At 41.6% G+C, this 26,979-nt stretch overlaps 1 protein-coding gene across 1 annotated transcript in view; it reads left to right on the top strand.

The window, feature by feature from the left end:
* The window catches only part of T265_03835 (hypothetical protein), a gene marked incomplete at both ends in the record, with an annotated part of 73,859 nt that overhangs the window by 35,761 nt on the left and 11,119 nt on the right, over positions 1–26,979 (top strand). Inside the window, 12 exons of the mRNA XM_009168416.1 lie at positions 426–686; positions 6,937–7,154; positions 8,966–9,033; positions 10,426–10,590; positions 12,511–12,896; positions 16,482–16,632; positions 17,896–18,044; positions 20,075–20,143; positions 20,766–21,020; positions 23,228–23,378; positions 25,553–25,716; positions 26,812–26,905. Of these exons, the coding sequence (XP_009166680.1) occupies positions 426–686; positions 6,937–7,154; positions 8,966–9,033; positions 10,426–10,590; positions 12,511–12,896; positions 16,482–16,632; positions 17,896–18,044; positions 20,075–20,143; positions 20,766–21,020; positions 23,228–23,378; positions 25,553–25,716; positions 26,812–26,905 (2,131 nt within the window). The remainder of the gene's footprint in view (positions 1–425; positions 687–6,936; positions 7,155–8,965; positions 9,034–10,425; positions 10,591–12,510; positions 12,897–16,481; positions 16,633–17,895; positions 18,045–20,074; positions 20,144–20,765; positions 21,021–23,227; positions 23,379–25,552; positions 25,717–26,811; positions 26,906–26,979) is intronic.

Genomic DNA, 26,979 nt, shown 5'->3' with positions numbered 1-26,979 from the left:
CCAAAACCTCGCCACAGCAGTCAATTACCACGGTTTGTGGCATGCAGCATTCGAAGATTTGATCAAGCCAATAGGCACGAATGTCCAAATGTCCGCTCATCATACGGTTGACCATTGACCAAGGCAAGCCTGATGTATCAACAGAATTACCTAAATGTCTTACGAGAAAGATTGTAACTGCTCACCAAAAAAGATCTAAAGAAAACGAGCGGGACCTTGGGGCGGATGGTTGCAAGGCTCCCTTGTTTTTATTTGTGGTGAATATTGTCCCGTAATGAAGGAAAGTTGATAAAAATGAACCGACTTCACTCTACCGCGTGGCATGCTTTCTCTCGAAAAATTGTAGGAGATCGTTCTGCAACGTTTGGAAAATTTTTCAATTCAGAACTCCCAACTTTCTTTATTCGCCTTCCCTTTACATGCAGAATGTCTCCTCTGTCCCGAAGCAGTGGAACAGCCGTAACCACAGCCGTCGTAGCTCGTCCACAAGCATCTCACAAATGACGGATCGTAGTCCAACAAACAGTGTCTTGGTTGATCTGGAAAGACAAAGTAGTGTATTCTATGCATCGGCAGCGGCTACTCCGCGTCACTTGGTTCTGGCCGCGAAGGAACACGTAGAATCGATGCATCAAAGTGTTCGTTCTACTTTGGTCTACGGAAAGAACAACGTCCTTCTACAAACGGTGAGATCGAACACGTGTTTGAGCACACAATTTGTCCTTTATATGATTTCAGCTATTCCTTACCTACAACTCCGCCTTATTCCCGAGACAATTGTTGTGGCAACCAACTCATATCTAGGTTAATATCATGGATGAACTTCTGTCGAGTTTATGAACTAAGCCCGTATCCCACAGAGCAATGCCATGCAGGTCTTTAGCAGGCCAACATTCTATTGGCAAAATCGTGCAGTGGGCAGCTGTGCAGACCGTGCAGACTGTCAAAATCAATAGCACTGTGAAAGCCAGCTGAATGAACAAAATGGGTAGCGGTTTTGTCGAATGTGGTTGGAGAAATTTCTCTAAACTAGGAAGTGTTCATGGATCAATGATTAGGCCGTGGAAGCCGGCATTTTCCTCCGAGAAAAAAACTAAGAGGCGGTTGCAGCACATGATGCTTTAGAGTGACGGAGATGGTATCCCACAGTGACAGAATAAATATTTAACATTCGTTATCCATGATCAAAACACTAAATGACAAGCGGGACGATGCGACTTAGGGACAGAAACATTTTTCAGCTACTCGCACACCCAAGTAGTCAAAATGTGAATACTGAGAAACCACTCTCGAAACACCGAAATATGGTTGGAACAATTCGATGAAAACAAAGAACCTGTGGCTGATTGATATTACGCTCTCTTTCCACCAAATTCCTGATACAGTTACTTCAAACATTTATGCTGGGATAACTAACAGGAGGTTATTTGCAAATATTTCCCCTCTTCTCTTCAGAGTACCATTCGATTTTGCACATGAACCGAGTGAACGCTTTGTTTAAGACTGTTTGTATCGCACTTCAAAGGCACCAAACTGGGAAAAGGGGGCAGTTATGGTGAGGTGAAATCCCTGAACCTGAATTCTGTAACCATATGAGTTTTGTGACGCTAGGACGAACCGAAAAGTGATCGCGATGGAACCCGATTCTATAATTCTTTAAGGCACCGTCCCGAAGAATCTCACAACTGATTCTTCAGATATATTCTACAGAAAGGTACCACTTCATAAGTCAGCACTCAACAAAGCTTCTCCGGTCAACTTCTGTTGAAGACAGGTCACATACTAACTTTTTGAGGTCGCTACCTAGTTATTTTATCAAAGGAATTTTCCGAAATTAGCTATAAATAAAATAAACTTTTCGTATGCAACCAATTTTGATGACGAAGCGTCTGGAAAGATGTGCTTGAATGTGTCCGTGTTAGAATGCACGGGCAATTTAGTGGCATGAAACAAAAGTTCGGCAAACTACCTTTTCAGTGAAATCAGATTTACCTTGCTCCATTAAGTTCATGATGTTCTCGATGAACTCACTCAAGATATTCACCAAACCGTTTTACCAAAACTAATGTGTCCCCTGAAGTTGGATCAAAGCAATAGCGTGGCCAAAACGGAACGCATCTTCAAATTGGACGTTGCACAAATGTACACCAACACTATGGAGATATTGTTCTACATAAGAGGTGATTAACTCTCATCAGGAACTGCTATCACGCATTTCTTCGTATTTCGGAAGAATCTGATCTTTATAAATGTATGGCAAGAAAATTTGATGGGAAAATCTTTCCTTGTATCAGAGTCACCTAAAATTTTGTGTCCAGCATGGTTCCTAAGTGTCTTGAACAATGAACGATAAGACAGCGCACTGAAAACCAGTTGTTAGTGGTGCTAAAATTTCATGTCTTAGGCAGCGAACATGAGGCTTCTCTTTGAAACAACCCCATACGAATACAATGAGTAAAATTGTCTTTTGAGGTGCCTGTAACTGCTCAAGTATTGGCATTTCAAGCTATAATTGCCATAAACGCAATGATTATGAGGGAATTTCTGAAACACTTGTTTGTGGAAGGTTTTTTTTGACAAAGTAGAATTTTGTTTTTAAGAATTTGGCAGACTCCACCTAGCAGTTTCAAACCATGACGACTCTAAATCTACCGTTTTTTGTGCACCAAAGCTTATCCATCATCACAAAAGTTGTGCGGTTTTCTATGTCTTTCTAAATCCTTTTTATTTGCTATAAACAGACTGGAAGAAATAAGATCAATAACAACATACCTCGTTTTCTTGTAGGAATCGGCAGCCCATGACCGGGTTCGTCTTTCCTGAGGCTCATTATGTAGGCATAGTTCGCAACATTTCGTCAACCTTATGTCCTATTTAGAGCAAAATTGTACGAATTCTAGTCATCCACTCGCACGCCTAGTTGGTCTCAATGGCACACTCGGCTGGAATGCATCGCCTAAAGTCCGCCTCATGTTCCAGTTGTGATGATGTTTGAATTATTGTGATATATTTTCCAGAAGTTAACTAACAATAAGGTAGCTGAATACCATAAACGAGATATATCAGTTTGAATTCAGCTATTGTTAAAATCCAGCTGGTGAGCAGATGGGTGATTGTTGGGCACGCCTATTTTGTTTTAATTTTGGGGATTTGCGGGGTAGGTATTTTGTTCATAGGCACACCACTCTCGTTTGAACGGTGGTGTTCCTCTTCTGGCGTAATTATTTCGGTGAGTCCACACCGAAGGGAAGCACTGGACTCGATTTTCGTTCTTCTTGGGGCTCATCAGCAGTGCATATCCAATGGCCGTGCCGGGATTTGAACCCCGGACATTTGACATGTGAGGCGAGCGTGCAACCACTAATCCCCAACGCCCGTTGGACGCATCTGAGTTTCTTCACATCTGAACGGGCGAACGTGTTCACACTTGAGCAATGTGATTGGTGTGCCAGACTTTTGTCTTTTGTCTATTGACGTTTTGAATTTTGAAGCAGCTCAGAAAAAATCAGTAATGAAAAGCTTGGCAACAAGAGCTTATTGAACAGGAAGAAATGCTCATATGTGTGCGTTGTCTTGTGTCTGCAGAACACACAACTCTACGGAGACACTGGATTGTTGATATTCGAAGAAGACCCGCGAGTCAGCAGTGGTCAAACCGTTAAATGCCTGAGCGTAGCAGGAGACGCAGGTGGTTTGTTCTGGGCTGGATTTTCTGCAGATTGTTAGCCGCTGATACCAGGGAATATTGTCAGCGGGTAAAGATTCAGAGGTCTGATGTAACGCATCAGCCAACACAACAATGAAGGCACATCAATGGGCACTGGCACCGGCATACCATCGTACTTCAGCCAAATCTCACTTCACATCGAATAATGCAAAGATCAGGAGCATTCCAATAACCTCATGGTTAACAACTCTGTCCTCCTTAAGATAGCTAATTCCGACAGGTACTGATTAGAAAATGGGAAAAACTTCTCTCTGCTTGAAGCAGTGAAGTGCGACTGGTCCACATATTCTACAATAACATCCGAATTTAGTAACCACTGTGGGATCACTGGTCTCAATTGGGACAGCACACCCTAAATGCAGCGTTCAGGCAATTCCTGTCAAGACGTCTTAGTTATCTCACTATAGCGCACATGGTCCGGTTTGCCATTTGTTCATCCAATATCATCCAAAAATAATGCGGTTTTCAAACCTGTACTGCGAGAAGAATGTGTGAGTACGTTCGAACGATGCTGTGCTGAAAGCAACAGTCATCCAGCTATTTGTGTTTCACGCAGTATACAATGAACAGATCATTGATCTCTGATGATCATGAAAAGACGCTAAAACTCTCTTTTAATTTTATGTTGGTGGCGTCTAGTGACCATTGGTGGGTGATTCTACAGTATATGTCGTTTTAATTTTATGGTCTTTACTCCAAGCACCACTGCTTTGATGTGGATCAAAGACGTTCCGAAAGTTGGCGCCAGATGATCGATTTTGAATAATCAAGAAACATTTTTTCGCCAAAGGATGTGTATCCGCAAATCAATGGATTCGTTTGTCACTACTGGTGTGATATTTTCTAGTCTTCATTCCGTTTACTCGTTCACGAACGGCTCAAGCTCCTGAGAGCATGGTAACGGTTCATCGCCTCCATTTTGACATTGAACCTGATAAACCCGATAGCAAGTTGCGGATTCTGGCTGTCACCCAAACCATATAATTTGGTGCATACCTTCCCACCTGAGTGCCTGAGGAATCTTGACTAGGGTACATTCTCTTGTCGAAAACTCGTTGATGGCTGGCCCTCATCAGCAATATTTTATGGAATTTTCATGTGTTGTGGCACTGAATTGCTGATCGGCTACCGTCACCATACAAGTTAACTGAAGTAGCTCAAGGTATCATCATATGCTTTAGTTCGGCGATTTTCCTGATGTTTCAAAACAATATTACGACATTTATCACCGCAAAAATATGGTTTCCAAAACCACTAGATGCATGGTAAGTTTGTTCACTGCTCCCTTATGATAAACTTGATCAACTGAAGTGTTCTTACTTAATTTAACAAAACCATGGATGTTCTTTTCTAACACTTCTTCATGGAAATATGACTTTAGATCCAGTTATTTATTTATTTTGAATACTGTACCACAATAATATCGTTCTTCCCGACTATCGGAGTTTTACTGAAAGTAAAAACTATTTGGGGTTGGTGCGCAATAAGACACATTTTAAATGGAGAGGTAACAAAGATGACGTACTACGGATTTTGAAAATCGATTTTTTCATGTTCATACATCAAATTAGTTTATTGGGCAGTGAGTTTAGCTCAGTAGGCTCAAATATGGCTGCGACTTTATCGCATTTCCACGCAAGATCATGAGGCAAACCAACAATTTCAGTTATTCGCATACTTGAGTGTTCCATTTTGGCGTCGACTGTGATTCTAAAACTATTGGTTCACATTGGCCCACATAACGGTTGTCGTGCTGAATTCACAAGCAAGAACGAAGAAAGAATGTGAAGTTATAGGATCTTGGGACTTACCCTAGGAAGCTAACAACAAACCCTTTGATTCTGACCCTATTCTGCAACCACTAACTACAATGGGTCGCCAGAACGATGGAGGCGTAAAGTGTACAAGGGACCAGTCGAGGAAGAAGTGGGAAACTCCGATTCAAAGGGGTACATAGGTTTGACAGGAGGAGGCGCCAGACCAAAAAATCAAAGTGCTGAATTAACCAACGGACGCAGGGACACCAGCCATTACAAAGAGGAAAGCAGGTCTATAAAACCAACTAATCACTCCAGAAGAGGGCGAACCCAACAGAATGCAAATTGAGAATGGACAAATCAGAGTAGAGGAAGAAACCGTGAAAAACTAACATAGCGTCCATATTTTACTCAAAATTCTTTGACCACGTGCCTCTACTTCTTAGGGCCACGTGAATGGTCTTAAGTGGCATCTTTTCCAGTTTTTCTTATGCCATTATTGAAGCGGATTTGATCGTGCGTCTGTTTGACTACTAGATTAAGAATCTACAATACTGGCCTAAAAGGACCTACCGGCGTACTTATCTGATCTGTAGTACCAACACTAACGTGATTCGTGACAGAGGGCAAGTCTTTTTAGTTTACGCATATATATCCCCTGCCTCCGCTAGGCCCAGCATGGGCGGGCGATCCCACCAATGCATGTTTGAATTCGTTGCTCTCTTGGTTAGTTGTTTTGCCTTTCTAAAGTATGCACTAGTCCATAACCAACCGAACATGCACCTTTCAGTTTTGTTTAGTTTAGTATATTAATAGTAGTAGTAGTGTAATTTACTAAACACGCCTCGTTCATGGCTACGTACGTACTATGCGACCGCGGTGGAAGACTACCGGTTGAATGATGTGATTGTACTACCAGCTCTTGGGTTTTGATCCCGTTAGCTACTCTGATGTCATGCCATTTACAGGGTGATTCTGTGAGACTTACTTAGATACTTAGGTATGTACTCGAATAGAGTAAGTGTTACCACACAGACTGTAAATTGGTGATCCCCTGACAAGGCATATGGATGCGAACAGGACTATCACGCATGCCTGTAAAGAACCCAAGGACTGCTTCTCCAGTATTTTGCTGTTTTGGTGCAAATAGCCAGTAAAACTCAAGGTTCTTGGAAGCGGAATCATAACTCCATTGGAATGGTAACAGCCAATATACAAGTGGATAAGTGTGTGACAGTTCGACTGAGATATGTGTAAGCAAATATGTGTACATGCATGTAATGAAATATTCGTTTTTATACCCGACCCAGACTGCCGAATGTATTTATTCATACAGCGCGCAATTACTATGCAGATAAAGGCAATCACGTTTGTACCTAAAACTAGAAACAGCAAAAACTTCATATACTGCAATGTTATCACATCAATGAAAGTTTTTTCTTCAATTTTCAGCGCGATAGCATTTTTCCAATGCGGGGCTACGTTTCAATCCATGATTATGGAAAAGATTTGGGTATTTTTCTGAACTGGACCCCGAACGGAGCGATATCCAGTGATGGACATGCGACGCAGTTTGGAAATGCAAGACGAACTTCGCATCAACTGAATGGAGATATATCACCATTGGCTCCTAGTAGTCAGCAAAATAAATCGAATCGTTGGTGCCGGGAGTGAGTGCTCTCGCATATATATATCGATTTTTCGCTTAGAGTGACAAGATTGACTTGACGACAGTACCATATGCAGTTGAAAGTTTACGAGACTCAAAGATCAGGGAAACTTCTTGCTCATCTTATTGATACGCTTCCATAACCCCTAACAGCTTTTTGTTTATAATTCTGACATTGAATTTGGGTTGATCGTTTGCCCAAATTGCCTGTATTGTGTTGGGAACAAACCAGTTTTGGGAAGGCCGCGCAGAAGACATAGACAGCATGCAGGAATATCCGGATCCACCAAGGCTAGGAGGGACAATCCACACAACTTTGGTGGAGCCATCTGATAGATTCAGTATTGCAAGGGACGATACTGCAGTCGGTTTGTGTTGGTGCATCTAGTACGCAGATTGCACTCTCGAAGGTGGCATTCAGTTAGATTATTTAGCTTATAGCTTTACTGGGGGAAATTTTGCAGCAAGTTTCTATCGGGGTTTAATGAAGTGACTTCCCAAAACGCAGGAGACAGGATTGTGCTTCGCATGCCAGACTGTGATCAGACTAATGATGCTTAACTGTTAACCCATGCAATGGTAAACTTACGATGGTAATATACTTGCACATTTGCATAACAGAACCATTCATTGTAGGGCTGGAGACTTTATACATGGGTACTTTAATGTTGATAGTGGTGTTTTCCGGGGGGAAATTCGATTGTTGGGAGCAAATGTTCGGACAGTAGTTTGCTTCCACGTATATGAGTGCTCCGGAAACAAGTCGAATGACAGTTCTAATTGACATGGTTTGTTACATCAACCTATTTGGTCGAAGTAGGTGGGCGAGCACCAAAGGTCATGTGCCAAACCTATAAGTAGGTTTTACATGGGAACAAGTGCCAAGTTGTCAGCGCCGTCTTGCGTTCCTGCCAAACTACTGGGTCAAACAAACCACTTTTATCCGTATGACGTTTGCATTATTTTTGCTCAGCTTTCCCGAGTAGGAACACCGAATTCACAGAGAATTCATTCGTAAATTTGAAATTTTGACCCTGCACAACCTTTGAGGAATCTGCTATTTAGGTAGAAAAGCGAAACGCATTCACCGAATAATTTCTTTCGTAAGCTGACCAACATATCACCCCTACTTTCTTCCGGAACCGTTTTAAGTTATACAATTATTACATTAAGACGTCCAGAACAAGCACACTGTTCCTTATCCAGATATCCGAAGATATGGTAGAGTCACAACCAGCCCTAATTTCAACTAACTTCTTATTAGAGTTTACAGTAAACAGTAAGCAAAACTTGAATATGAATTGAAAATGGTTCTTGAACACAGTGACCAACTGAGATTTTTCGTAGAAATGGATGATGAACAAAGTTGAATTTTTATCTTGTCTGGTTGGAAGTTCAGCGTCCCATTGGAAAGAAATAGAAACCAATCCAGAAGACCCTTGGAAGTATTACGGATGTGGATCATATATGAACGGTGGTCACAGCCAACACAACTCCTAAAGAGCGCCAGGCTTATGGATGAACATGGTTGTTATTCTAACTTTGTCTTGGGTATTTAGGAGGGGAGCTGGAATGTTGGCAAATGACCGAAGAAAATTTGTCCGAAAGCGTTTGAAACCACCGATCTATCGGCAATCTTTTTTTAAGATTAGCGAACTGCGACAGAACTCCAGCGACAAGGAGTATACAAACCCCCTACAGTCATCCCTGATATATATGTACTTGGGTATTATAGCTTTTTCTTATGGTTCCAAAATTATCTGTCGTAAAAGACATTGAAAAACTATACGTGTATTACGCGCTTCCTTACAGTCTATACTGGACCTACGCGCTTCGAGTTAAACTGACTGACTTGGCTTACGTTCATTGTCATGACTCACGTGAGTGCAGAATTGTTTTCCGGATGGTCTCTTTGTTGTTCATCATAATCTCCTCTGTTATACGTTCTAGGGGAAATCCACTGTTGGTGATACCGTTTTATCTGTACAATATCCGAAAGAACATGACTTATCAAACCGGACGTTAACAATAGATAGACGAAAAACTCTCGTTTACTGGTAGTGATATCATATTCCTTTAGCGTTCAAGTGTTCTTTGATCCATGTTTCTAGTTTGGTGCTAAACAGATCATTTTGAGTACATTTCAAAAGCGCACTGGGATGCGAAATTCCAGAAGATCAGAAACTATGCTTTCGCATTTGTTAACTTTTTTCGAAATCGATATGGGTGGAAACATTTCAATTGTTAGAAACAGACTTGATTTTTCTTACCACTCTGCTGACAACGCTGGCTTTTGAGCGAATGGAAGTTTAAGTAAATACATTGGCATTCCCAAACTGATAGCAGTCATTTTTACATTATCTATGGCTTTCACTTTTCTGTTTCCAATATCCCCTAGAATCCCTCGTCTGCGCTTGTTCACACAATTATCAGGTCGCCGACAGTTCATTATAGATTTGTGCATATTTAGATTCATCATACTCTATTGAAACCGAACACCAAATCATTTTCCAGTCACTATTGAAAAGAATGTTGGAAGCTCAGATAGCATAGATGGTCGTTGGTTTGTTCGCCGAGCTGAGCAGTTTGAATGTAAACGTTTCCAGTTGACTGAAAACAGAGTTGTGTTCAGTGGATTTTAACAAACCAGCAGGTAAAAACATCAAGCAGAATAACAAAAATCTCGTCAACCGTGAGAGAGCATGTGAGGCCAAATTGGGGTAAAAATTATGAGGTCTGCCTGCGAAAGACCGCGCTACATGGTCCAAGCAAATGGTAGGTATGCGGTCCTGAGGTAATCATAAGGCAATTGTGAAAGTGCTTCTGTTCCGATTCAGTCTGCGGACATATTTAGAGATCCAACACAGGCACTATTCATTTTTTGGAGAAGGCTTTACTGGGATTGATTACATATTCAAAATGCTCAATGCCTAAGTTTGGTACACACCTTTAGAAACGGACATGCTTCGGCTTATCCTTGATCCAACTGCTCCAGTTAATGGATTAAACCATTGGACAATTTTGTGGAAACTTAGAGAGAACGATGCGAATGGGAGGCTACTGAACGAAAGATGTTCCTTCTTGAACAAAAATCCTGACGTTACCAGACGCCATCACATTTGTCGGTTCATGCTGAAATCAGTCTTAATGAGTATGGGTCGCATTTGCGTTATTCGTTGAAATCCACATATTCAAAAAATGTCTCAGTTAATTTTTCCACCTCGTGTCATTGCATAGGCTAATTCAACCGACATATACCTTTCCAATTCCAGAAGAGAATTCCTCAGTGGTGTTTGTAACAAAGGAAGGCCTCCAACTCAGTCCTCTTACTTTCCAGCACACCAGTTATCTGGATACATTTCTGCATTGTCTAGAACAAGCCATGGGAAAGTATGGTTTCTCACTGGAGCCGCCACTGGAATCTGATAAAACTTCACGTAAGTGGTTTTATAATAATCGCGTTTAATCCATATATATATATATATATATATGTAGTACTGGTCAATCTACCAGACCTGAAAGTAAACGCGCGAATGAGCCCATTGGTAACCTTCCATACCCCTGATTCTGACCAAAGGACAGAATATTAGTGTTAGGAATATCGACCGACTGTCGTGTGACATTGAGACCTCGTACATAGATAAACAAGATGCTCCCAGTATTGGTTCAAATCACCGCGTTATCTCCCGTGAAGGATCCACTATATCCAGGAGCTTGGTCACGTAAAGTAGATGCTGGAGTATATGTAGTTCAATCTACCAGACCTGAAAGTAAACGCGCGAATGAGCCCATTGGTAACCTTCCATACCCCTGATTCTGACCAAAGGACAGAATATTAGTGTTAGGAATATCGACCGACTGTCGTGTGACATTGAGACCTCGTACATAGATAAACAAGATGCTCCCAGTATTGGTTCAAATCACCGCGTTATCTCCCGTGAAGGATCCACTATATCCAGGAGCTTGGTCACGTAAAGTAGATGCTGGAGAAAGCTTTCTTTAGTCAGCTTCATCAATGATGTCTCGTAGGACTGGCGTTCGCACAAACGTCGTAGATCTTTCTGAATGCCATTTGTTTTAGTTGAAACCTACAAGAAGAAAGCACCAAGACGTCCAGCTGATAAGAACCGCGTCCAAGCCATTTCAATCCCGAAACTGCGCTTAAATTTCACGAGAAACATGCTCAATAAATCACGGTCAGTGAAATTAAAAAATGGATGGGGGAGTCAACAGTTAAGTAACCCATGATGATCTCGCCTTATTTCGAGGGGGGTTCGTTGGAGAGGATAATTGGACTGATGGATGACACAGTAAATGCCATTCACCGGTTTCCAAGATCGAGAATGGTGATTTGTTTCAAACAAAACAATTTGACAGTGTTGTATTTTTTTAATTTGGGATACTGTGGGACATTTCCGACCAAAAGCGGGAGGATGATTTGTTTAAGTCTGACTTATGATACTGCTTCGTAAGGGGACTCGTCTGAAAACGCGAGGGGTCGCCACACTTTTGAGTTTTGTAGACTCATCTCGCTCATCCAGAGAGCGAGAAAACGGAAGGCACGCTGCTTATAGGTGTCACCATCAAAAAGAGCAATATGGTTACGCATTCATTCACAGAATTTTGTGGAGTATTCGATCATTTTACTGTTCCTAAATCTCTCCGGTATTTTGTTCGTGTGTACTGCTTCAGATTGTTCATAATCACATGTGACCTGCCACACTTCAGGAAGCCATTGTTTGTTGCAATCGTCAGTTCTTGTCGAAATTCGGTCCTGCAAGTGAATTTAGTCTATGCTAGGAAGCCTAGAAGCACTGTGCAGTTTTTTCATCCCTACTGGGAGTCGTCAAGTGTGAATACCTCAAGGAATTAGAAGTCTTAGACACGCAACCTCCCGGTGGGACGCACAGCCCATCGTGATTCAGCGCCGAAGGCCAATTAGATCGCTAACAAGAAGGTATGAGGAATTCCCATTCTAATGCATCACCTCTGACTGGTTAGTAGGACGCATAGGTATGATTTGTATTGACCTGCCCCTGCACATCCGAACGTGGGTCTCTCATTATTTTCCGCAACAGATGATATCGGCATTGAAGGTCTACTTAATCTAAGTTAGAGTCAGGCTAAATAGTATATACGTTGTAGTTGGAGGTGTAGTAATGCAAAAATACAGTGGTCTATCTAGAAAAAATGCATGCATCGTCCCTCCATCCGAACTGAATGCAGTTCGCATTTTTCAAATTATACGGAAAGGACAACTCCTCCACCTCAGTATTTTTTACTGTCTTATAAGGCTACGTTAATGCGTAAAAGTGAGTTCCTATCTTCAGAGGCTCATGTATGACCTACCGTTTCAGTCACCGACTCACGTTCTCTTAACATTGCACTTTCATTGTCAGAAGTCAAGGCTGAAACCCAAACAAACAAAACACCGAAATCCACCACTCCAGGAAACCAACCACTGTATCAAGGACTCCGCCTGGCTTTTTTCTTCACAAATCTTGACTCGGAAATGTTTTTGCCTAACTGGAGCCCATTTATGACCCGAAGACCTTCGGGGAGCAGTGAGAAGTCGAACGAGAACCGTCCTCCAACTTCCTTGAGACAAAGTAGTACAACGCAGTCTGAGATTGACACAGACTATGAAAATTCGGGCGTGAATTTGCGAGTGTCCAGTTATAAGTTTGAGGGACGCAACTTTCGGAAGTTCAGAATAGCCTGTGGCAAGTCAAAACTCAGCAAGGTTGGTTTAGTTTTATGGACGTCTTACATAAGTTTTCACACAATCTTATCTGTTCACTTAGAGGTACTTTGTAGATAGAATACAAGGTTTTTGTCAACATTGATCTCCCATTTTTACTCAGTCGGTTTTCCATCAGCTACTGGTTTATGGCTGTTTGAAATTTCGTTAAAAAAGGTAAATCAACCAGATAGAACAGAATTTTATTTTGGGGTGTTACCTGGGGTATTCCTTAGGAGTGTTATTGTCGTTTGTTTCTCCTCATTTATTTGGTTCTGCGAAAGGATTATGGTTCTATGCGGGCTACATATACCGGTCGTTCCCGACAGGAATGCACATCACTGAGTATCTCGGTCTGATCGCTCCACCAGTGGATGACTCCTATTGACTGTGAGCTCATTCATCCAGTCATAAGAGCTGGAACAATATTTCCCCTCCTAAGAGGGAATGAACTGGTGGAAATTATCCAACTTGATAACTGCTATTTCCCGTTGGGCTAGAAAAAGGTTTGCTCTGCCTTTGGGACACTGCTTGAATCCGTCAACAGGGAGGTGTTGATAACGAGTTGATGGATGACCTATTTTGTGACATCTGGTGGGTCCCATCAAGAAAAGATGGTTGGGCAAGTGTAGTTGTCCTCGATTTCCGGTTTCATTAGCTTTTAGTCAAGAAGATCTTGGGCACCCATGTACTGAATCAAATGTTGCTAAATATGCTTGACGATAGTCTAACTCGTCGATACCGTCTTATTTCAATATTATGCACGGCGAAGTCACAACATAGTAGGAACACTATACTTCCGAGTGCTCATTCTATGGCCCTTATTCGCTCGCTAATTTCTATCTCGCTCGCATGACTTGCACTTGGGAATTCCACAATTCTGTACAATGGAATAAATCAGATAGCCGAACAAACCTCATAAGGCGAAACAATGTAATGTATATTCATTTCCGTCTTTTTACCTCATTTAAGCGGTGGTCAACCAGTTTGGCCAAAAACTGTGCAGTCGAAACTGAGGGAGGCTAGGAATACAAATCAGAAACCTCTAATTGGGGGCACGTAAACGGAACCATGAACACCGACCTGAGGCAGAGACAAACTGATTATTATCGTTTTACTAAGCAGAAATTTGCGACAAACGTGACTGCTTTCTGAGAAAACCGTTTAACTTTTAGCGTGTAGGTTAACAACTGCTTTCATAGACTGACACTACCCTTTTATTTGAAATCACTGTGGATGATTCCGTGGCCTGAAAGCATGCTTGTTTAGGACAGAGTGTAAGCCTAAAACAAGATTCGAATTTGTCTTTTGTTTATGACGTTCTCCAACCGATCTTGTAAGACACAAGTGGTCTCTGGCTCCAGAATGTCTTTTACAAGCGATATAGTACGAAAGATGGGTTTCAGCTGATACCAATGATAATGCAGGAAACCCGATTTCCTAGAACAAAATCGTTACCGCGTTCCCAAATGCGGTAATATTTACGCGGTTGACGAAGGGTCTCTACTAAGAAAAAATGCCTTGAAATCTTAAATATCGGCTCGGATAGGATACAAGGTGACCTCTTTGCATCCAGTTTATTTGAGGCATATCAGAAACGGGCGAGTCCGTTGTATCCTAATCGAGCACAATGTCATCACAATCAAAACACAAATGTTACCAGGTTTCTCAAGGCGAGTGATGAATAATGCTCATTATATATGAAAGTGTTCTCTGAAATATGGAACTTGGTTGCCACAAGTAAACTTGGTTGAGGATTTAGGTCCTTGAAGCAAGTGGAGGGGGCTGGAGAACAACAGGTGTGGATCTTCTCTTCCTTCGCCTTCAGTTGACAGTTGCATTTATTCATTAAACTTGCATACCTCGTGTTCAAATGAATATCTTAACGCTTTTTGCAAGAATTTTTGCTTGTAGCTTTATTGTCAGAGATTATATTCACTTGTTTGACCCACCATTAGAAAAGCGTTTTGAAAAGAATTCAGACGGGAGTAACTGAAGTCTCACGCCACAAGTGTAGTCTCTCAGTCTAACAATGACAAAGTTATTCTCGAACTTCATTGCTTTTTCGGAAGGCTGCTGATTGCTTAAGGTACGTCAACTAGCTGCTTTCATTATTTAAGTTATCAAATGCTTCTTATCACGAAGTCTTATCGCATCTGTTGAGGTTACTTATGCGGAAATTTGCGTAGGTCTGATGATCCGAAATATCAAAAGGAAGAAATGGGTTTGAAGGTCTACGGTACTGTTTACAAAAAGGTGAGCGAAACCACACAACCAACTTTGATTGTCCACCTTCTTTGCATCAACAAGCGTGAAAGTCTTCCATTAGCTGCCATAGCGCAGTTTCAAGGTTTGCATACCGGGCAAAGGCAGGCTTAATGTTGAGCCGGCTTTACAAGTCTTGACCACCCGTTCTAAGGCCGGTCTCGTGATTGTGATTACTGATGCGATTCAAGGAAATCACAACAGGGCAAGTCAGACCAGACTAAGCAAACGAAGCACGAACGTGTATAGGTAAGTGGCTCAGTGTTACCTCAAACCATCGATGGCTGGAACGGCCTTTGTGGCAAGTTGCATTGAATACACAAATGAGCAAAACAAGTGGAGATCGAAAGTATATGGACTGAGTAAGCAAATGAATAAGGAGATCACCATGAGGTCACTTTGGACTAGCTAGCACCTTTATTTTGGGTTCAAATCATTACAAGTGTAACTTGAAAGTAAAGCTTAACTGGACATCCACCTCCAGTGATCCCTCAGGAAACACCATGAAATCAGGTCGATAGTAAAGAAGGTGACGAACGGTAATGTCATGTTGACCAATCTTGGTGCTTTTCAACGCTGTTGCGATAAAAGATGCACCAGATTCATGAGCAGTGAATGAGGGCTAGTGAATCTGAGTTAACTTATCATCATTATGTAGAATCCAGAGAAATCCGGGGAAATGAAAGTCCACTTAATCTCTCATTTTACAAATAGTTATTCAGGTTATAGGAAACAGATGAATGTGAACGACTGAAGTCGATTAAAATGCGGAATCGTGATCAGAGACAAGTAACTGAACCTAGCAGTTAAGCTATCCGGTCTTTGTTTATGTCCGAGCTCCGTTTTTACTGAATCTAGGAGAGTACGAATACAGCCGTTATGCTCAGTACTCGGTCTCCCAATAGCTGCCTCCTCCCGGAAAATCCCTCGGTGCAATCCTCTACAAAACGATTGACCCCGGGTAACTGGTCCTAGTAAAATAGCCTCCAGTAAAATAAACATGGGAAAAGAACCGCTTGTCTCTGATTTCTTGTTAGCATATGGTTAGTATGGACGAAAAACGTACAATACCCTGTTTGTATCAAATAGATCTGAGTATCACTTGGCTTGATAACTTGTTAAAAAGCCCCCACCGAGCAGCTCACGAAAAATGTACAAAAAAGTATTGATTCAGATATCAAAGTGAATGTTTAAACCATCTTTACATTCTCAGCATCGGTTAACGGCCATGATGCATTTGTGGTTCAATGTTGTGCTGTTGTGATAAACCGAATGCAATGGGTCGCACGCTGTCCGAGGTTTCCATTTACGTCATATTTATAGATTGAGGAGTGCCTTGGGAGGAGACGTGATTCTCAGCCGATCATGGAGAACCCGGACTCACCTTTGGACTACAAAGAGCGACATGAAACACCCATCGAACAACTGTGTGATAATATTCGACGAGAAATTTTATCAAGGGCGTTTCATCGATGTAAGTCAGCTACTCGGTTAACAATCATTGGTTCCAGCTTTTCGTAATATTACAATTGTGTAGTGCGACTCACTGGTGGGAGGTCCCGTAAAAGGGCAAGTTAAGTTTTCTTTCTCAGATCACAGCTTCCAGGTATCCTCAAGTGATTTCTATCTTCATTTTATACTATATTATATTCTGTATATTCATATTCGAATAATATTAGTCTATATTATTTATGCAACACATAACTATTATCTATTTGTTTATATTTTGTATTGTATTTTTATATTTGTCCTCAAAGTCCTATCTTTGAGGTAAACCTGTACTGCAAAATGCATTTGGAACTTGGTATTTCCAATGCTATCTCCATGATGGCTAGTGAAGGCTGGTTTCATTCAAAAAACTCTTCACTAATTTCATATGTTCATTTCATTAGCCAATCAAATTTCATTAAAACATACTCATTCTACTTTGTGGGGTTTCCTGTGAGAAAAAAGTGTTCATTTCAAAAGCGAACAAGGAGAGCAGGGGCATCCAATCCAGACCCCGGTCAGCTTTTTCATGAAAATCATTGATTGGCTAAACGGATCTGAGTAATCGGTAGCTCTCAGGTTGTTTTGGTGGGTTGGTAGTTGGCTACCTAAAAACCGAATTAGATTTAAGTTAATCAACTTAACAACCCCTCGGCAAGCACGATATTAGACCTTAATTTTACTCAGCCGTCATTTGCCTGACAACATTTCTCCCACCTGATGAGACCCAATAAGGATGAACGACTTGTTTTACCTGATTCTTTCGAGATCCAAATACACCGCTGTATAGACCACAGGATATTTTCGGTTATAATAGGGGCGATATGACTTGGAACTATTCAGACGCATCCGAAGTTTTATAGATTTCAATTGTACCCTGTCACTTGCAACTACTTCGCATGTTTTTGGACAAGCAACCGACTTCCCGCTTCTTCTTGATCCACTTTAATCAGCTTAAACCGGACAAACGGTAATCAGGCGTATTTTTGTGTTTAAATAGCCTTAATATTACCCTGTCTTGCTCCACTAAACTCTGATTGCCTGCTACCGATGAAATTGGTGCTGTGCGTCTGTTCACATCAGACCTTTCAATTACACACCTCCCTAATAAACGCTGTTCTCCCAGAAAAGATTTTCGTATATTAAACACCCCAATGCTTCTGAGGCAATTGATATAAAGCCCGTATCACAATAGTAAGGTCACCTTTCTCATACTCATAACTTCCATAACATGTTCCCTCTGTTAAAGGGTTAGGTTTCTGCCGTAAAATGCGCACCCTCCGATCCAAATTAGGAAATCTGGTGTCCCCAGACTTGGTTACTGTCGACCTACCACGCAATGCGCAGGATGGAATTACACCAACATTGTGGACTCATATAAAAGACCGATGCGAGCCAGTGAGTTGTTTTTATCACTTGGTGTCTGTGGATAATGAATTGTTGAATTTATTTCTCCGGTTCGTAACTAGACTGACTGGCCTCTTTAATTTGGTTGCATTGAGGATATCCTTGAGTGCTTCAGAATCTTGAACACTGAACGAGACTGATGACGCGTTTCGTTGTGACTGAATTTCTCTTGTTCCTAATTCCCCAAGGTAACTCCAATACGTCACTCTTGCAGTGCACACCAGTTCTGCGACAATTACACGGCAGTCAACATTAATTTCACCGTAATTGTGTTGCGTCTTCTTCAGCCTAATGGCACTAATGTGTAGACCAAGTTGAACGTTGCACCAATATTATGTTCAATGTGCCATTTTCAGAACTGCCATCATCACAAGTGAGTAAACTTAGACAAAGTACACCACTCATACGGTTGCTGAAAATCCTTCGACAGACCACGACCGGCTTTGCTCTCCTCGGGGCTCGCTAGGTAGGCACAGTCACACGATATCCTGGAACAGCACATTTAGCTGCTTAAATCATGGCTAAAGAGAGGGAGAGAGGGAGGCGAGCCTCCATTAAAGCCAAGTTGGCATGGAAATAGGTACATTTCGCTAATTTCGTGCAATTTGGGTCCAAGTTGAACACAAGGTCGACGGGAATTCGGGGACTTCGTTTACCTGGTGACCCTCAAGGAGGGTTTCTAGCAACCTTATGAGTAGTGTATCAGTCTATCAATGTATCGTGATATCTGGAATATCGTACCAACGGAAACATGAGACTGCCTGATGCACCACGTTCAGTTTCTTAAAAACATCATAAATGAGAGATTCAGCTGGGTTCCAGATGAGTCTCGCGTCAAAACTGAATTGGTTTGTAAATGAGTGTTTTTAGCTTAACAGAGCTGGTTCTTCCTTGTTACAGCATCACGGTTAGATTATCTGAGCCCATTATCAGTCAGCCCGTCTGCTTTCCTTCTTGTTTTGCATTTGAAGCTATGATATGTCTGACTATCATGGTACTCTCTACGAGGATATCTCTAGCGACCAATTTGAAGAATGAAATGGCTTCATGTTTGGCAGCTTTTATATTCTGAACCCAGAATTTCCTCGTACCATCTCCGATGGGACAGGGAATGAGGTGAAGACAGCGTTAGTTGTGATCACAATTTCACGCTTATTGGACATGTTCTCATGGGCTGAACTGAAAGCAGTGAGTGGTGATTACCCAGTGAATCTATCATGGCTTTGATATCATCTCAATCCCTCCAGTGTTACAGCGCAGCTCTAATGTTCTATTCAGTCCTTATTTTGATGTGGCCAACAGAATCTAGCGCACACTATTGGCTTGAAACTTTGTTCCTCCAAAGATATCACAAGACATTCCATGTAGAATGGAGAATGGAGAATCGGAACCGAAATGGTCGTCCCATAGAAACAGGATTTATCTTTGTAAAGGATATGAGAAGGAATCAGTGCAGAAATTAGGCATACTTCCACATCGGCTTGTTTCACCACGGTTTGTAGCCACAAAATGCATTCATTAACACTAAGCCTAGATATGTTTTCTTTATCTGTCCAAACGAATAATGACTTAAGAAGGTCATAAAAAGAAGATTCATCTTGGTTCCAAGTGAGTTTCTCATCAAGATCAAACTGATGTCCAGAAATGTGTATGCTAGAAGACCAGTCCTCGTTCAATAGGTTACTCATTCGGCAAAAAATGGATGTTAATTGATCCGATCCCTCTACTTTTCAGGTAAAATGCTCTTATTCGCTCTTTCAGTTAGTTGGACGATCTGAAAACCAAAGAAATCTGTGTTAGCTTAGCCCTATTCTTTATTCTTCCCCTATTTCGTTTTGCACATAATACTGGTTCCGGTTTAATGACCGGCGCTGCCATTGAATATTTCGGAAGACTGTTGTAGCTTTACGCAGAAATCTGCAGTAAACCTAATTTATTTGTTTCTATTAGAAATAGTTACCAACTCTCATGTCCGAACTCTGAACTGACCTTGTCTGAATCAGACTCGATTTTATTTTCAGGATTTTACTTTCCATGAGCTGTGTCGACATATTTATTTCGGGAGCTGTGATGAATCGCTTCGGCGCGAGGTGAGTTCATTCGCATTCTACGTCGTTGAATATAGTTCGAATTGCATCCAATTCAAAAACGTATCTCATATAAACTTTACGACATCAAGCAGAGTATGAATTTTAATTAAGAGAGAATTGGAGGTTGAGCGAAGATACGACAAGCGCCGTAAGGGTCCTTCCATTTACTTTGTTCCGGCTTTCTGGTTGCACCAGTGCACTCAGTAACTGCCAGATATCAAATGAACTTGCGAGACTCTCTTTGTACCTCGCGTTAAATTTTGACTCCAACCTAGGTTAATTCCTGGTTCCGCAGGCTATTTCAGTTTCATAAAATCAAACTATTGTGAATGAGTAACAGTGAATCTGCTTCTCTGGGTCAACGACAAGAGTCTGGCCTCAGAATTGCCATTTAACCGGCCACCGACCTTTGGCGTGAAATTCAGAAACTGTTGATTACTGTCTAGCAAGAAAGCAAACGAAAACTTGGGATATAATTATCGATTCCTCTGACCAACTACTTAGGTTATTTTGGACTGGTAAATTTAAGAGTACGTACAAAGTTACTTAACTATTTATTCACTCTTAAAATTCCCTGCTTTTTCCTATAGATCATTATTTTCGTGTCCATTCTTCTCCTAAGATATGGCCCTACCTTCTTGGTGTGTACACATGGGGTGCAGACAAGGATGAACTGCGCAGTGTTCGGTCGATGCACAGACGCCACTACATTTCCTCTCTAAGGCAGTGGAAAGCAGCTGAAACTCTGGCAAAGAAATACGATGCGAATGATCCGGATGGGTCTCAACAAGTAGGAAGTCAACAAACGAATATCCCTGGACCTGTCCGTTCCAAACGATGGGTGTCGGTTTGTGATATGGTGACGAAACCGAGCATGGTATGCAAATTAGGATGGAATATTCTTAGTGTTGTTGTTTTTAAATCATTCTCACTAGGTGCATCCATGCTATAACTGTTTTTCATCGGTGAAACATTTTGAAACGTTACGAAGTGTGAAAATATTCACTAACAAGTCCAACGGACACTTTTTGCTGACGGACAGGGACAAAGCGAGAAGGTCACAATCCTGATGCGTGCATTAGGTCCATGTGTTTTTGTTGTTTGTGTGACATTAGGGACAGTTAACTGATCATGCATGGTCACCGAACACAGCAGAGTACGCCAGAGTTTGAAAGGGCTGCGACCTATAACGAACCAGCCGAAAGCGATTGAAGATATTCGTTGGAGGTAAAAAAAACCAAGCTTGTTTTCTGTAGTTGGTCCTCTTAGCTACTACGTCCCTATTTTTTTATGAAACCGGAAATTACATACAAAGAATATCCACACGTCACGGTCGCATACTTCTCGGAGAAGCAATAAGAAGGTGGGGCCTTCAGGGAAGGTACATGGATCACTGGTTCATGAAGTTAAGTGACGTCAGTGTCTCACACTGACTTGTGTCCAACCGGAACCTAACACTTGATTCAAGCGTGCTTGCATTGCAGTACCACACCAGTCCTTTCTGGTTGATATTTTTAACTGCCTCACGCGTGCGCAAAAACCTTCAAGGCACGAATCGCCAATTTTGCCGAATGCTTTGGTGAATGCACTGAGTTTGGTGTCGATTTCTCTAGTTAACTGTTCCTAGTTTATGTTTATCAAGGTTATTCCCAGCATTTAACCTCTGGAAAAAGGTCAACAACGGAATTGGTAAGGGTGCCCAAATCACATAACGTTGGGGCAGATTAGGAGCTAGTGGTGCATGTAGGTGTTGTATCGTGGGTGGCCGTCTATTGGTTATGCCTGCACTGAGCCTACCAGACTACGCGATAAGGAGAAGACAGAGAACTCTGGGCACGGCTGTATTGTCAGGACAAAACATACCGAACTTCTGCATAAATATATAGGATGCCTAGATGGCCAAATATGATTGTTCACGTGTTTGTTCTGTACAGCCAATGGCGGTGTTCCAATCTTGAACAATTTCAGCCCCACTCCACTGGTCTTATGCTACTAAGCCATGTTTGGTGGGCTCCGTCAACGCACCTGCTATCCGAAACGTGTCGTACCGATGGTGACCTCGGGGATGTGTCACTCTCTGCACATGTGATTTTTTCATGTCTGGGCTCGTCCTGACAGTAGGTATCGTAAACAACCGGGTATATTGTCCAGAGCATATTTTCATTTCTGTCAGCTAGTTTGATTTTACTTGGCTAGCAATTCGTCATCCTACATGTCAGGTTTTATCCACTGCTCTTGCTTTCTACATTCCTTTCGTTCCTACACAGTAATTTGGCTTTGTTTGTGTATCATCCGGATTTAAACGGTCGTTTATAGTCTGTTCGTTTTCTCAGCTAATATTCACTCATAGTGACTGTTGAATATTTCCAATAGAGCACCAGTATGGACTTGTACGTCTTCACTACTCAAGTAGGAGGCTATATGAAATCCATAATTGTAAGATCACAATCACGGAAAACAAAAATTCTGGTCTAATTTGCTTCCTTTTTATTGGAAACACAATCTTAGCTGTTTCGAGATTTTTGCATGGGTTGCCCGTGCCAAAATCAAAAACTGCACTTTAAACGATTATTTAACGGAGTACAATTTTACAGTGCACGAGAGCTTAGATTTTTTCTCTAATTTAACCGATTTCGTGCTATCTGGATACTTACTGAGCCTCAAAAATTAGCTCCAAACGTTTGTTTCCGACTCGGTGCTACATTCCTACTATGTGGCTCTGCACAGGGACTTTGCGGTTCATCAGCTGAGTGCTTAGTGTTAGGGTGCATATCTGTACGTAGGCTTTGACAACAACCATTGATCGTGAATTTCTGATTGGTTGGTTGGCTTGGCAGCTCAGCTTCGGACTAATACACAAGTGCATGCATGCTTAACCACACCTACTGATGCAAAAAACCGCGGTGCCACTCGCTGATCCATAGATGACGCTTCCCAATTTTGTGAGGAAACATTTACAAATTATCAAGCTCGGCAAAAGACACAATAAGCCTGGTGAATTGGATAGACCTTTTGCATCCAACTCATCCAACATGACATTTTCTTGGCGTTAATACTACTACCTGGCATATTTTCAACAATTAGCGACGATCATCAACACAATCACTGCCCTCCCTTCGATTTATCGAAACTTGTGAAAGCCCGAAAAATGGTGGAAAAAGAAGGCGATCAACTGATGTTGAACCGATACAGTTCCCCTTGTCGGACCAAGTACAAACGGGCAACGGCTTCACAGGTAAGACCGAACAATACCTGTGCTTATTTTACCGGCATTTATCATGCTCTGGTCAAATTTGCTTCGCTCGAATTTTTAACACAGCCGGAAGTTGTTTCACAGTTTTGTAGCTGAGTTTATTTCCCTTGTTTCTTTTCTTTGCGTACGAGGAAGTCGTACGTAAATGTATCCCCATGTTGCTGGATTGTATATTCAATACCCATTTTCTATTCAGTAACGCTGTATAGACGACAGGATGACATTACCATAGCTTCCTCCTTTGGCTCGATATCCTCAGACACTTTCAGGGCTATGGTAAAAGACGGTGAGCACAGAAGCATGGTGCATGGACGAAATTCTAGCCCATATGTTCTTTTTCATGTTGTTGTCAGCGCCTATTCAGACATGTTACTGTTGCGTCTCATCAATAGTCTTGCGCACTTTACGATAAAATAGGATATTGGTGGGAGAAAATTGCTCGTTTGAACGTCTTAATAACCAATATCTGGATAGTTGCATCCGGTATTCTGTCTCTAACTCTCTGGTTTCCAAATCGTGAAAGATCTGCACCAAGGGGAGGTTGAAACATGTGTTGCCCTTGATTTGAAATACTGCCGAAAAGTGTTTGTCATCATGGGAAAAGGCATAACCGAACAAATTTTTCGAGACAAATTCGCTATAGCACAGAACGAAATTAACTTCATAGGTCTCCTATTTTGAATACTTTTGCTGACCGAACGCTTGACACGAGTGTTTGGAATCAATAGTACCGATGCAGTAAAGCTAGGTTGCCCGTGATGATAAGCAACGTGGTAAGTAGTTCATTCGAACTAGATTAGCGGTAAGCATTCGTGAATTTGAACGTCACCGAATCAGGGAGGATCAGGGCTGAGTTCTAGTGCTATTACAGGGAGCAATAGGTTGATAATCGTTATGACGTATATCACAGAATCCTAATTATTGTCCTAAAGGTGCTCGCATATTACCTGTGACAACTGATGAGATGGCAGCCATCAGACGCGTAGAAATGCATGCAGACAAATGGTTTGTTCAAGTGCTCCAGCTCTCCTGGTCGTCAGTAATTTATTTTGAAACAGCTGTTGAGCTGGATCATTGCACACAATGGTCTCGGAGATATGTTAATCCAAAGCTTAAATCTTGAGATTGCGCTAGTGATCCGCACAGGAATGGAGCGAACCGTCAAGACAAGCTTCACGCTATTGTCCCAGCTAAAGTATGGGAAGACGTTTCTGGAAGCAGCATAATTTACTCCAGTAAGATTGGTAAAACTTCTAGAAGGTCCACCCTCAGTCACAAACTTCTTGGGCCTTATTAAGTAGACCGCGTCTCCAACCTTCCATCAAGCTAGTTCGTACTCTAGCACCACTTTTTATCTATGCTGCAATAAACACGCACTTTCTGATCACTAAGATTTAATAAAAATAATGAGCAGCTCGTTCTTCTACGTACTTTGTCCAATTTGTTCTTAGAGCATAGTTCTAATACACACTTACTACGAAGCTTATATGAATCATCAACATCAACAGTCATACGGTGTATATACCCGTCCTATCAGAGTTGCCCCTAAGTGTTACCTTGTGTCACAGACGAGGCACGAGCTGCTTAGGTTATCGACCTTGCGTATACACCCGGGTAGGTTTGGCTTTGCTGTACTTTATTGTAGCCAAAACTGAGAGGCTATCGATAGACTCCCCATTTTTCGCAAACTTTTCTGCTCTATATCAGTGAAGGAAAAGCCTTCGCTGCGGAGTTATTAGAAAGCATCAACTGAACAGCTACAGAAAGCAGTACTCTCGTATGCATCTTGTTTGTAAAAACCGAACGAATCTTCCTGAACTTTCCTGGATATTCATTCACTATCACTCAAATGCACTTGAATGTTACAAATCAATTTCAAAAATGTTGTCTCCTGAACTTCCCGGAAAATCATTCACTATCACTCAAATGCACTTGAATGTTACAAATCAATTTCAAAAATGTTGTGATAAATCCCACCTTCCAATAGACGCAGAGCGAAGTTACAAGAAAACATCATTCGCATACCTTATCAGTAGTATCCACCGTTGCACAAGTATTCCCACATACCTATGGCCTCAAAATGCTACTTCAAGTGTGTTTTTGTGGACGTTCTTTCGCTAATTACTTTCAGTGTCATTTCCGTTATTTTTTGGCAGAATCTTTCGCAAACTCAGAGAGCCTGACGACACCACGGCTAAATTCGGACGGGAATGCTGCTTTTCAGCTACCAGATTACTACGTCAGTGATTACGATGACGAAGTTGGTACCCCAACACATCAGGATTTTTCGAATGATTCAATAGATGCCTCTAAATTTTTTGTACGTCTTTGCGTGTATTTTCTGCACTCGTTTTGTAATGGGTATTGTAACCGACATCCGGTAATACTTGCATGAGCTTTAGACTGAAGCAGGATTATCACCAAGAACAAAATCGATGCGCAGGAGGTGACGAAATTTTCTGTCTCGATCCTTATTGTATAGACCATCCGCCATTCACATAGTACGAAGACAGCAAAGAGTTTGGCCCACGCAACTGTTGTGAAAGGACCGTGGACGCACAAGTCCAGCGGTCAATTGAAGTCTGAAGTCGGCACAAAAGGACTTCTAAGTCCACCTCGTTTCCAGGAGTCCTTCGAATACTCATATACTTGTTCGTATGCATGTTAGATTTTTGACAATAAAAATGCCCGGTTTGGTAGTTATTATCCGAGTTCCAGGTGAAAAAGCCGCCCGGTCCTCTTGTAACCAGTGTCCAGCTGTTCTGATGATACATGCTAGTTAACACCACTGTCTGCGTGTTTTTGCGATGGGATGCTGTATATGAATTTCACACTAATCCCTTCATTTCTCTAATTGGTTAAGGTGCCATTCTTCCTATCTTATGTACAATATTTTTATATCGTATCGTATTTGGCTTCCTCATCATGATGCCCGCCATGAGAATCAAATGTATCCGCCCATAGTTCTTAGCGTATGGATGCTGAATGGTTTGCTTTTTATGCATTGAACCAATTTCGCTATGGAGCTTTTTGAAATTTTTGCACCTTTTCCCACTTAAAGTCAGTTCACCGGGCCACACATCTTTGTGTTGGGGTTTCCGTAAGAGATACATTGTGCGGTTTTTGACTGCGATGAATTCCGAAACGCTACGCAACCTGACTGTCTTTACTAGACCGCCTTGCTTATCAAATGGTCATTTTGCAAAAGAACTATTTCTATTTTATCTAAGGCTTCTATCTACAGTGTACATACTTAGATATCTCACTTTACACACGCCCTATGTTACCGTTATCTCCATATCTTAATTAAATCCAACTGAAAGAGAAAGAACAGATCACCCGTCTATCTAGTCCCTCATCATGTATGCTTACTTCTGAATATTTGAACAACTCATTTGCTGTCTGTTCCTTTCAGCCAAAGGATTTGGATGCATTAAGCCTCAATCTCTATCGAATAGACAAGGATGTTTCCAGATGTGATCGCAACCATTCTTTCTTCGCCACTCCCAGTGAGTATTTTGACTAACATTTATATGTACTATTCATTTCTGACAGTCAAATCTTGTTTCGTTTTAAAATCCCC

The sequence above is a fragment of the Opisthorchis viverrini genome, assembly GCF_000715545.1.
Source record: "Opisthorchis viverrini unplaced genomic scaffold opera_v5_57, whole genome shotgun sequence".
Classification (NCBI taxonomy): domain Eukaryota; kingdom Metazoa; phylum Platyhelminthes; class Trematoda; order Opisthorchiida; family Opisthorchiidae; genus Opisthorchis; species Opisthorchis viverrini.
The sequence above is the reverse complement of the archived record's forward strand: the minus strand, read 5'-3'. Positions and strand labels throughout refer to the sequence as shown.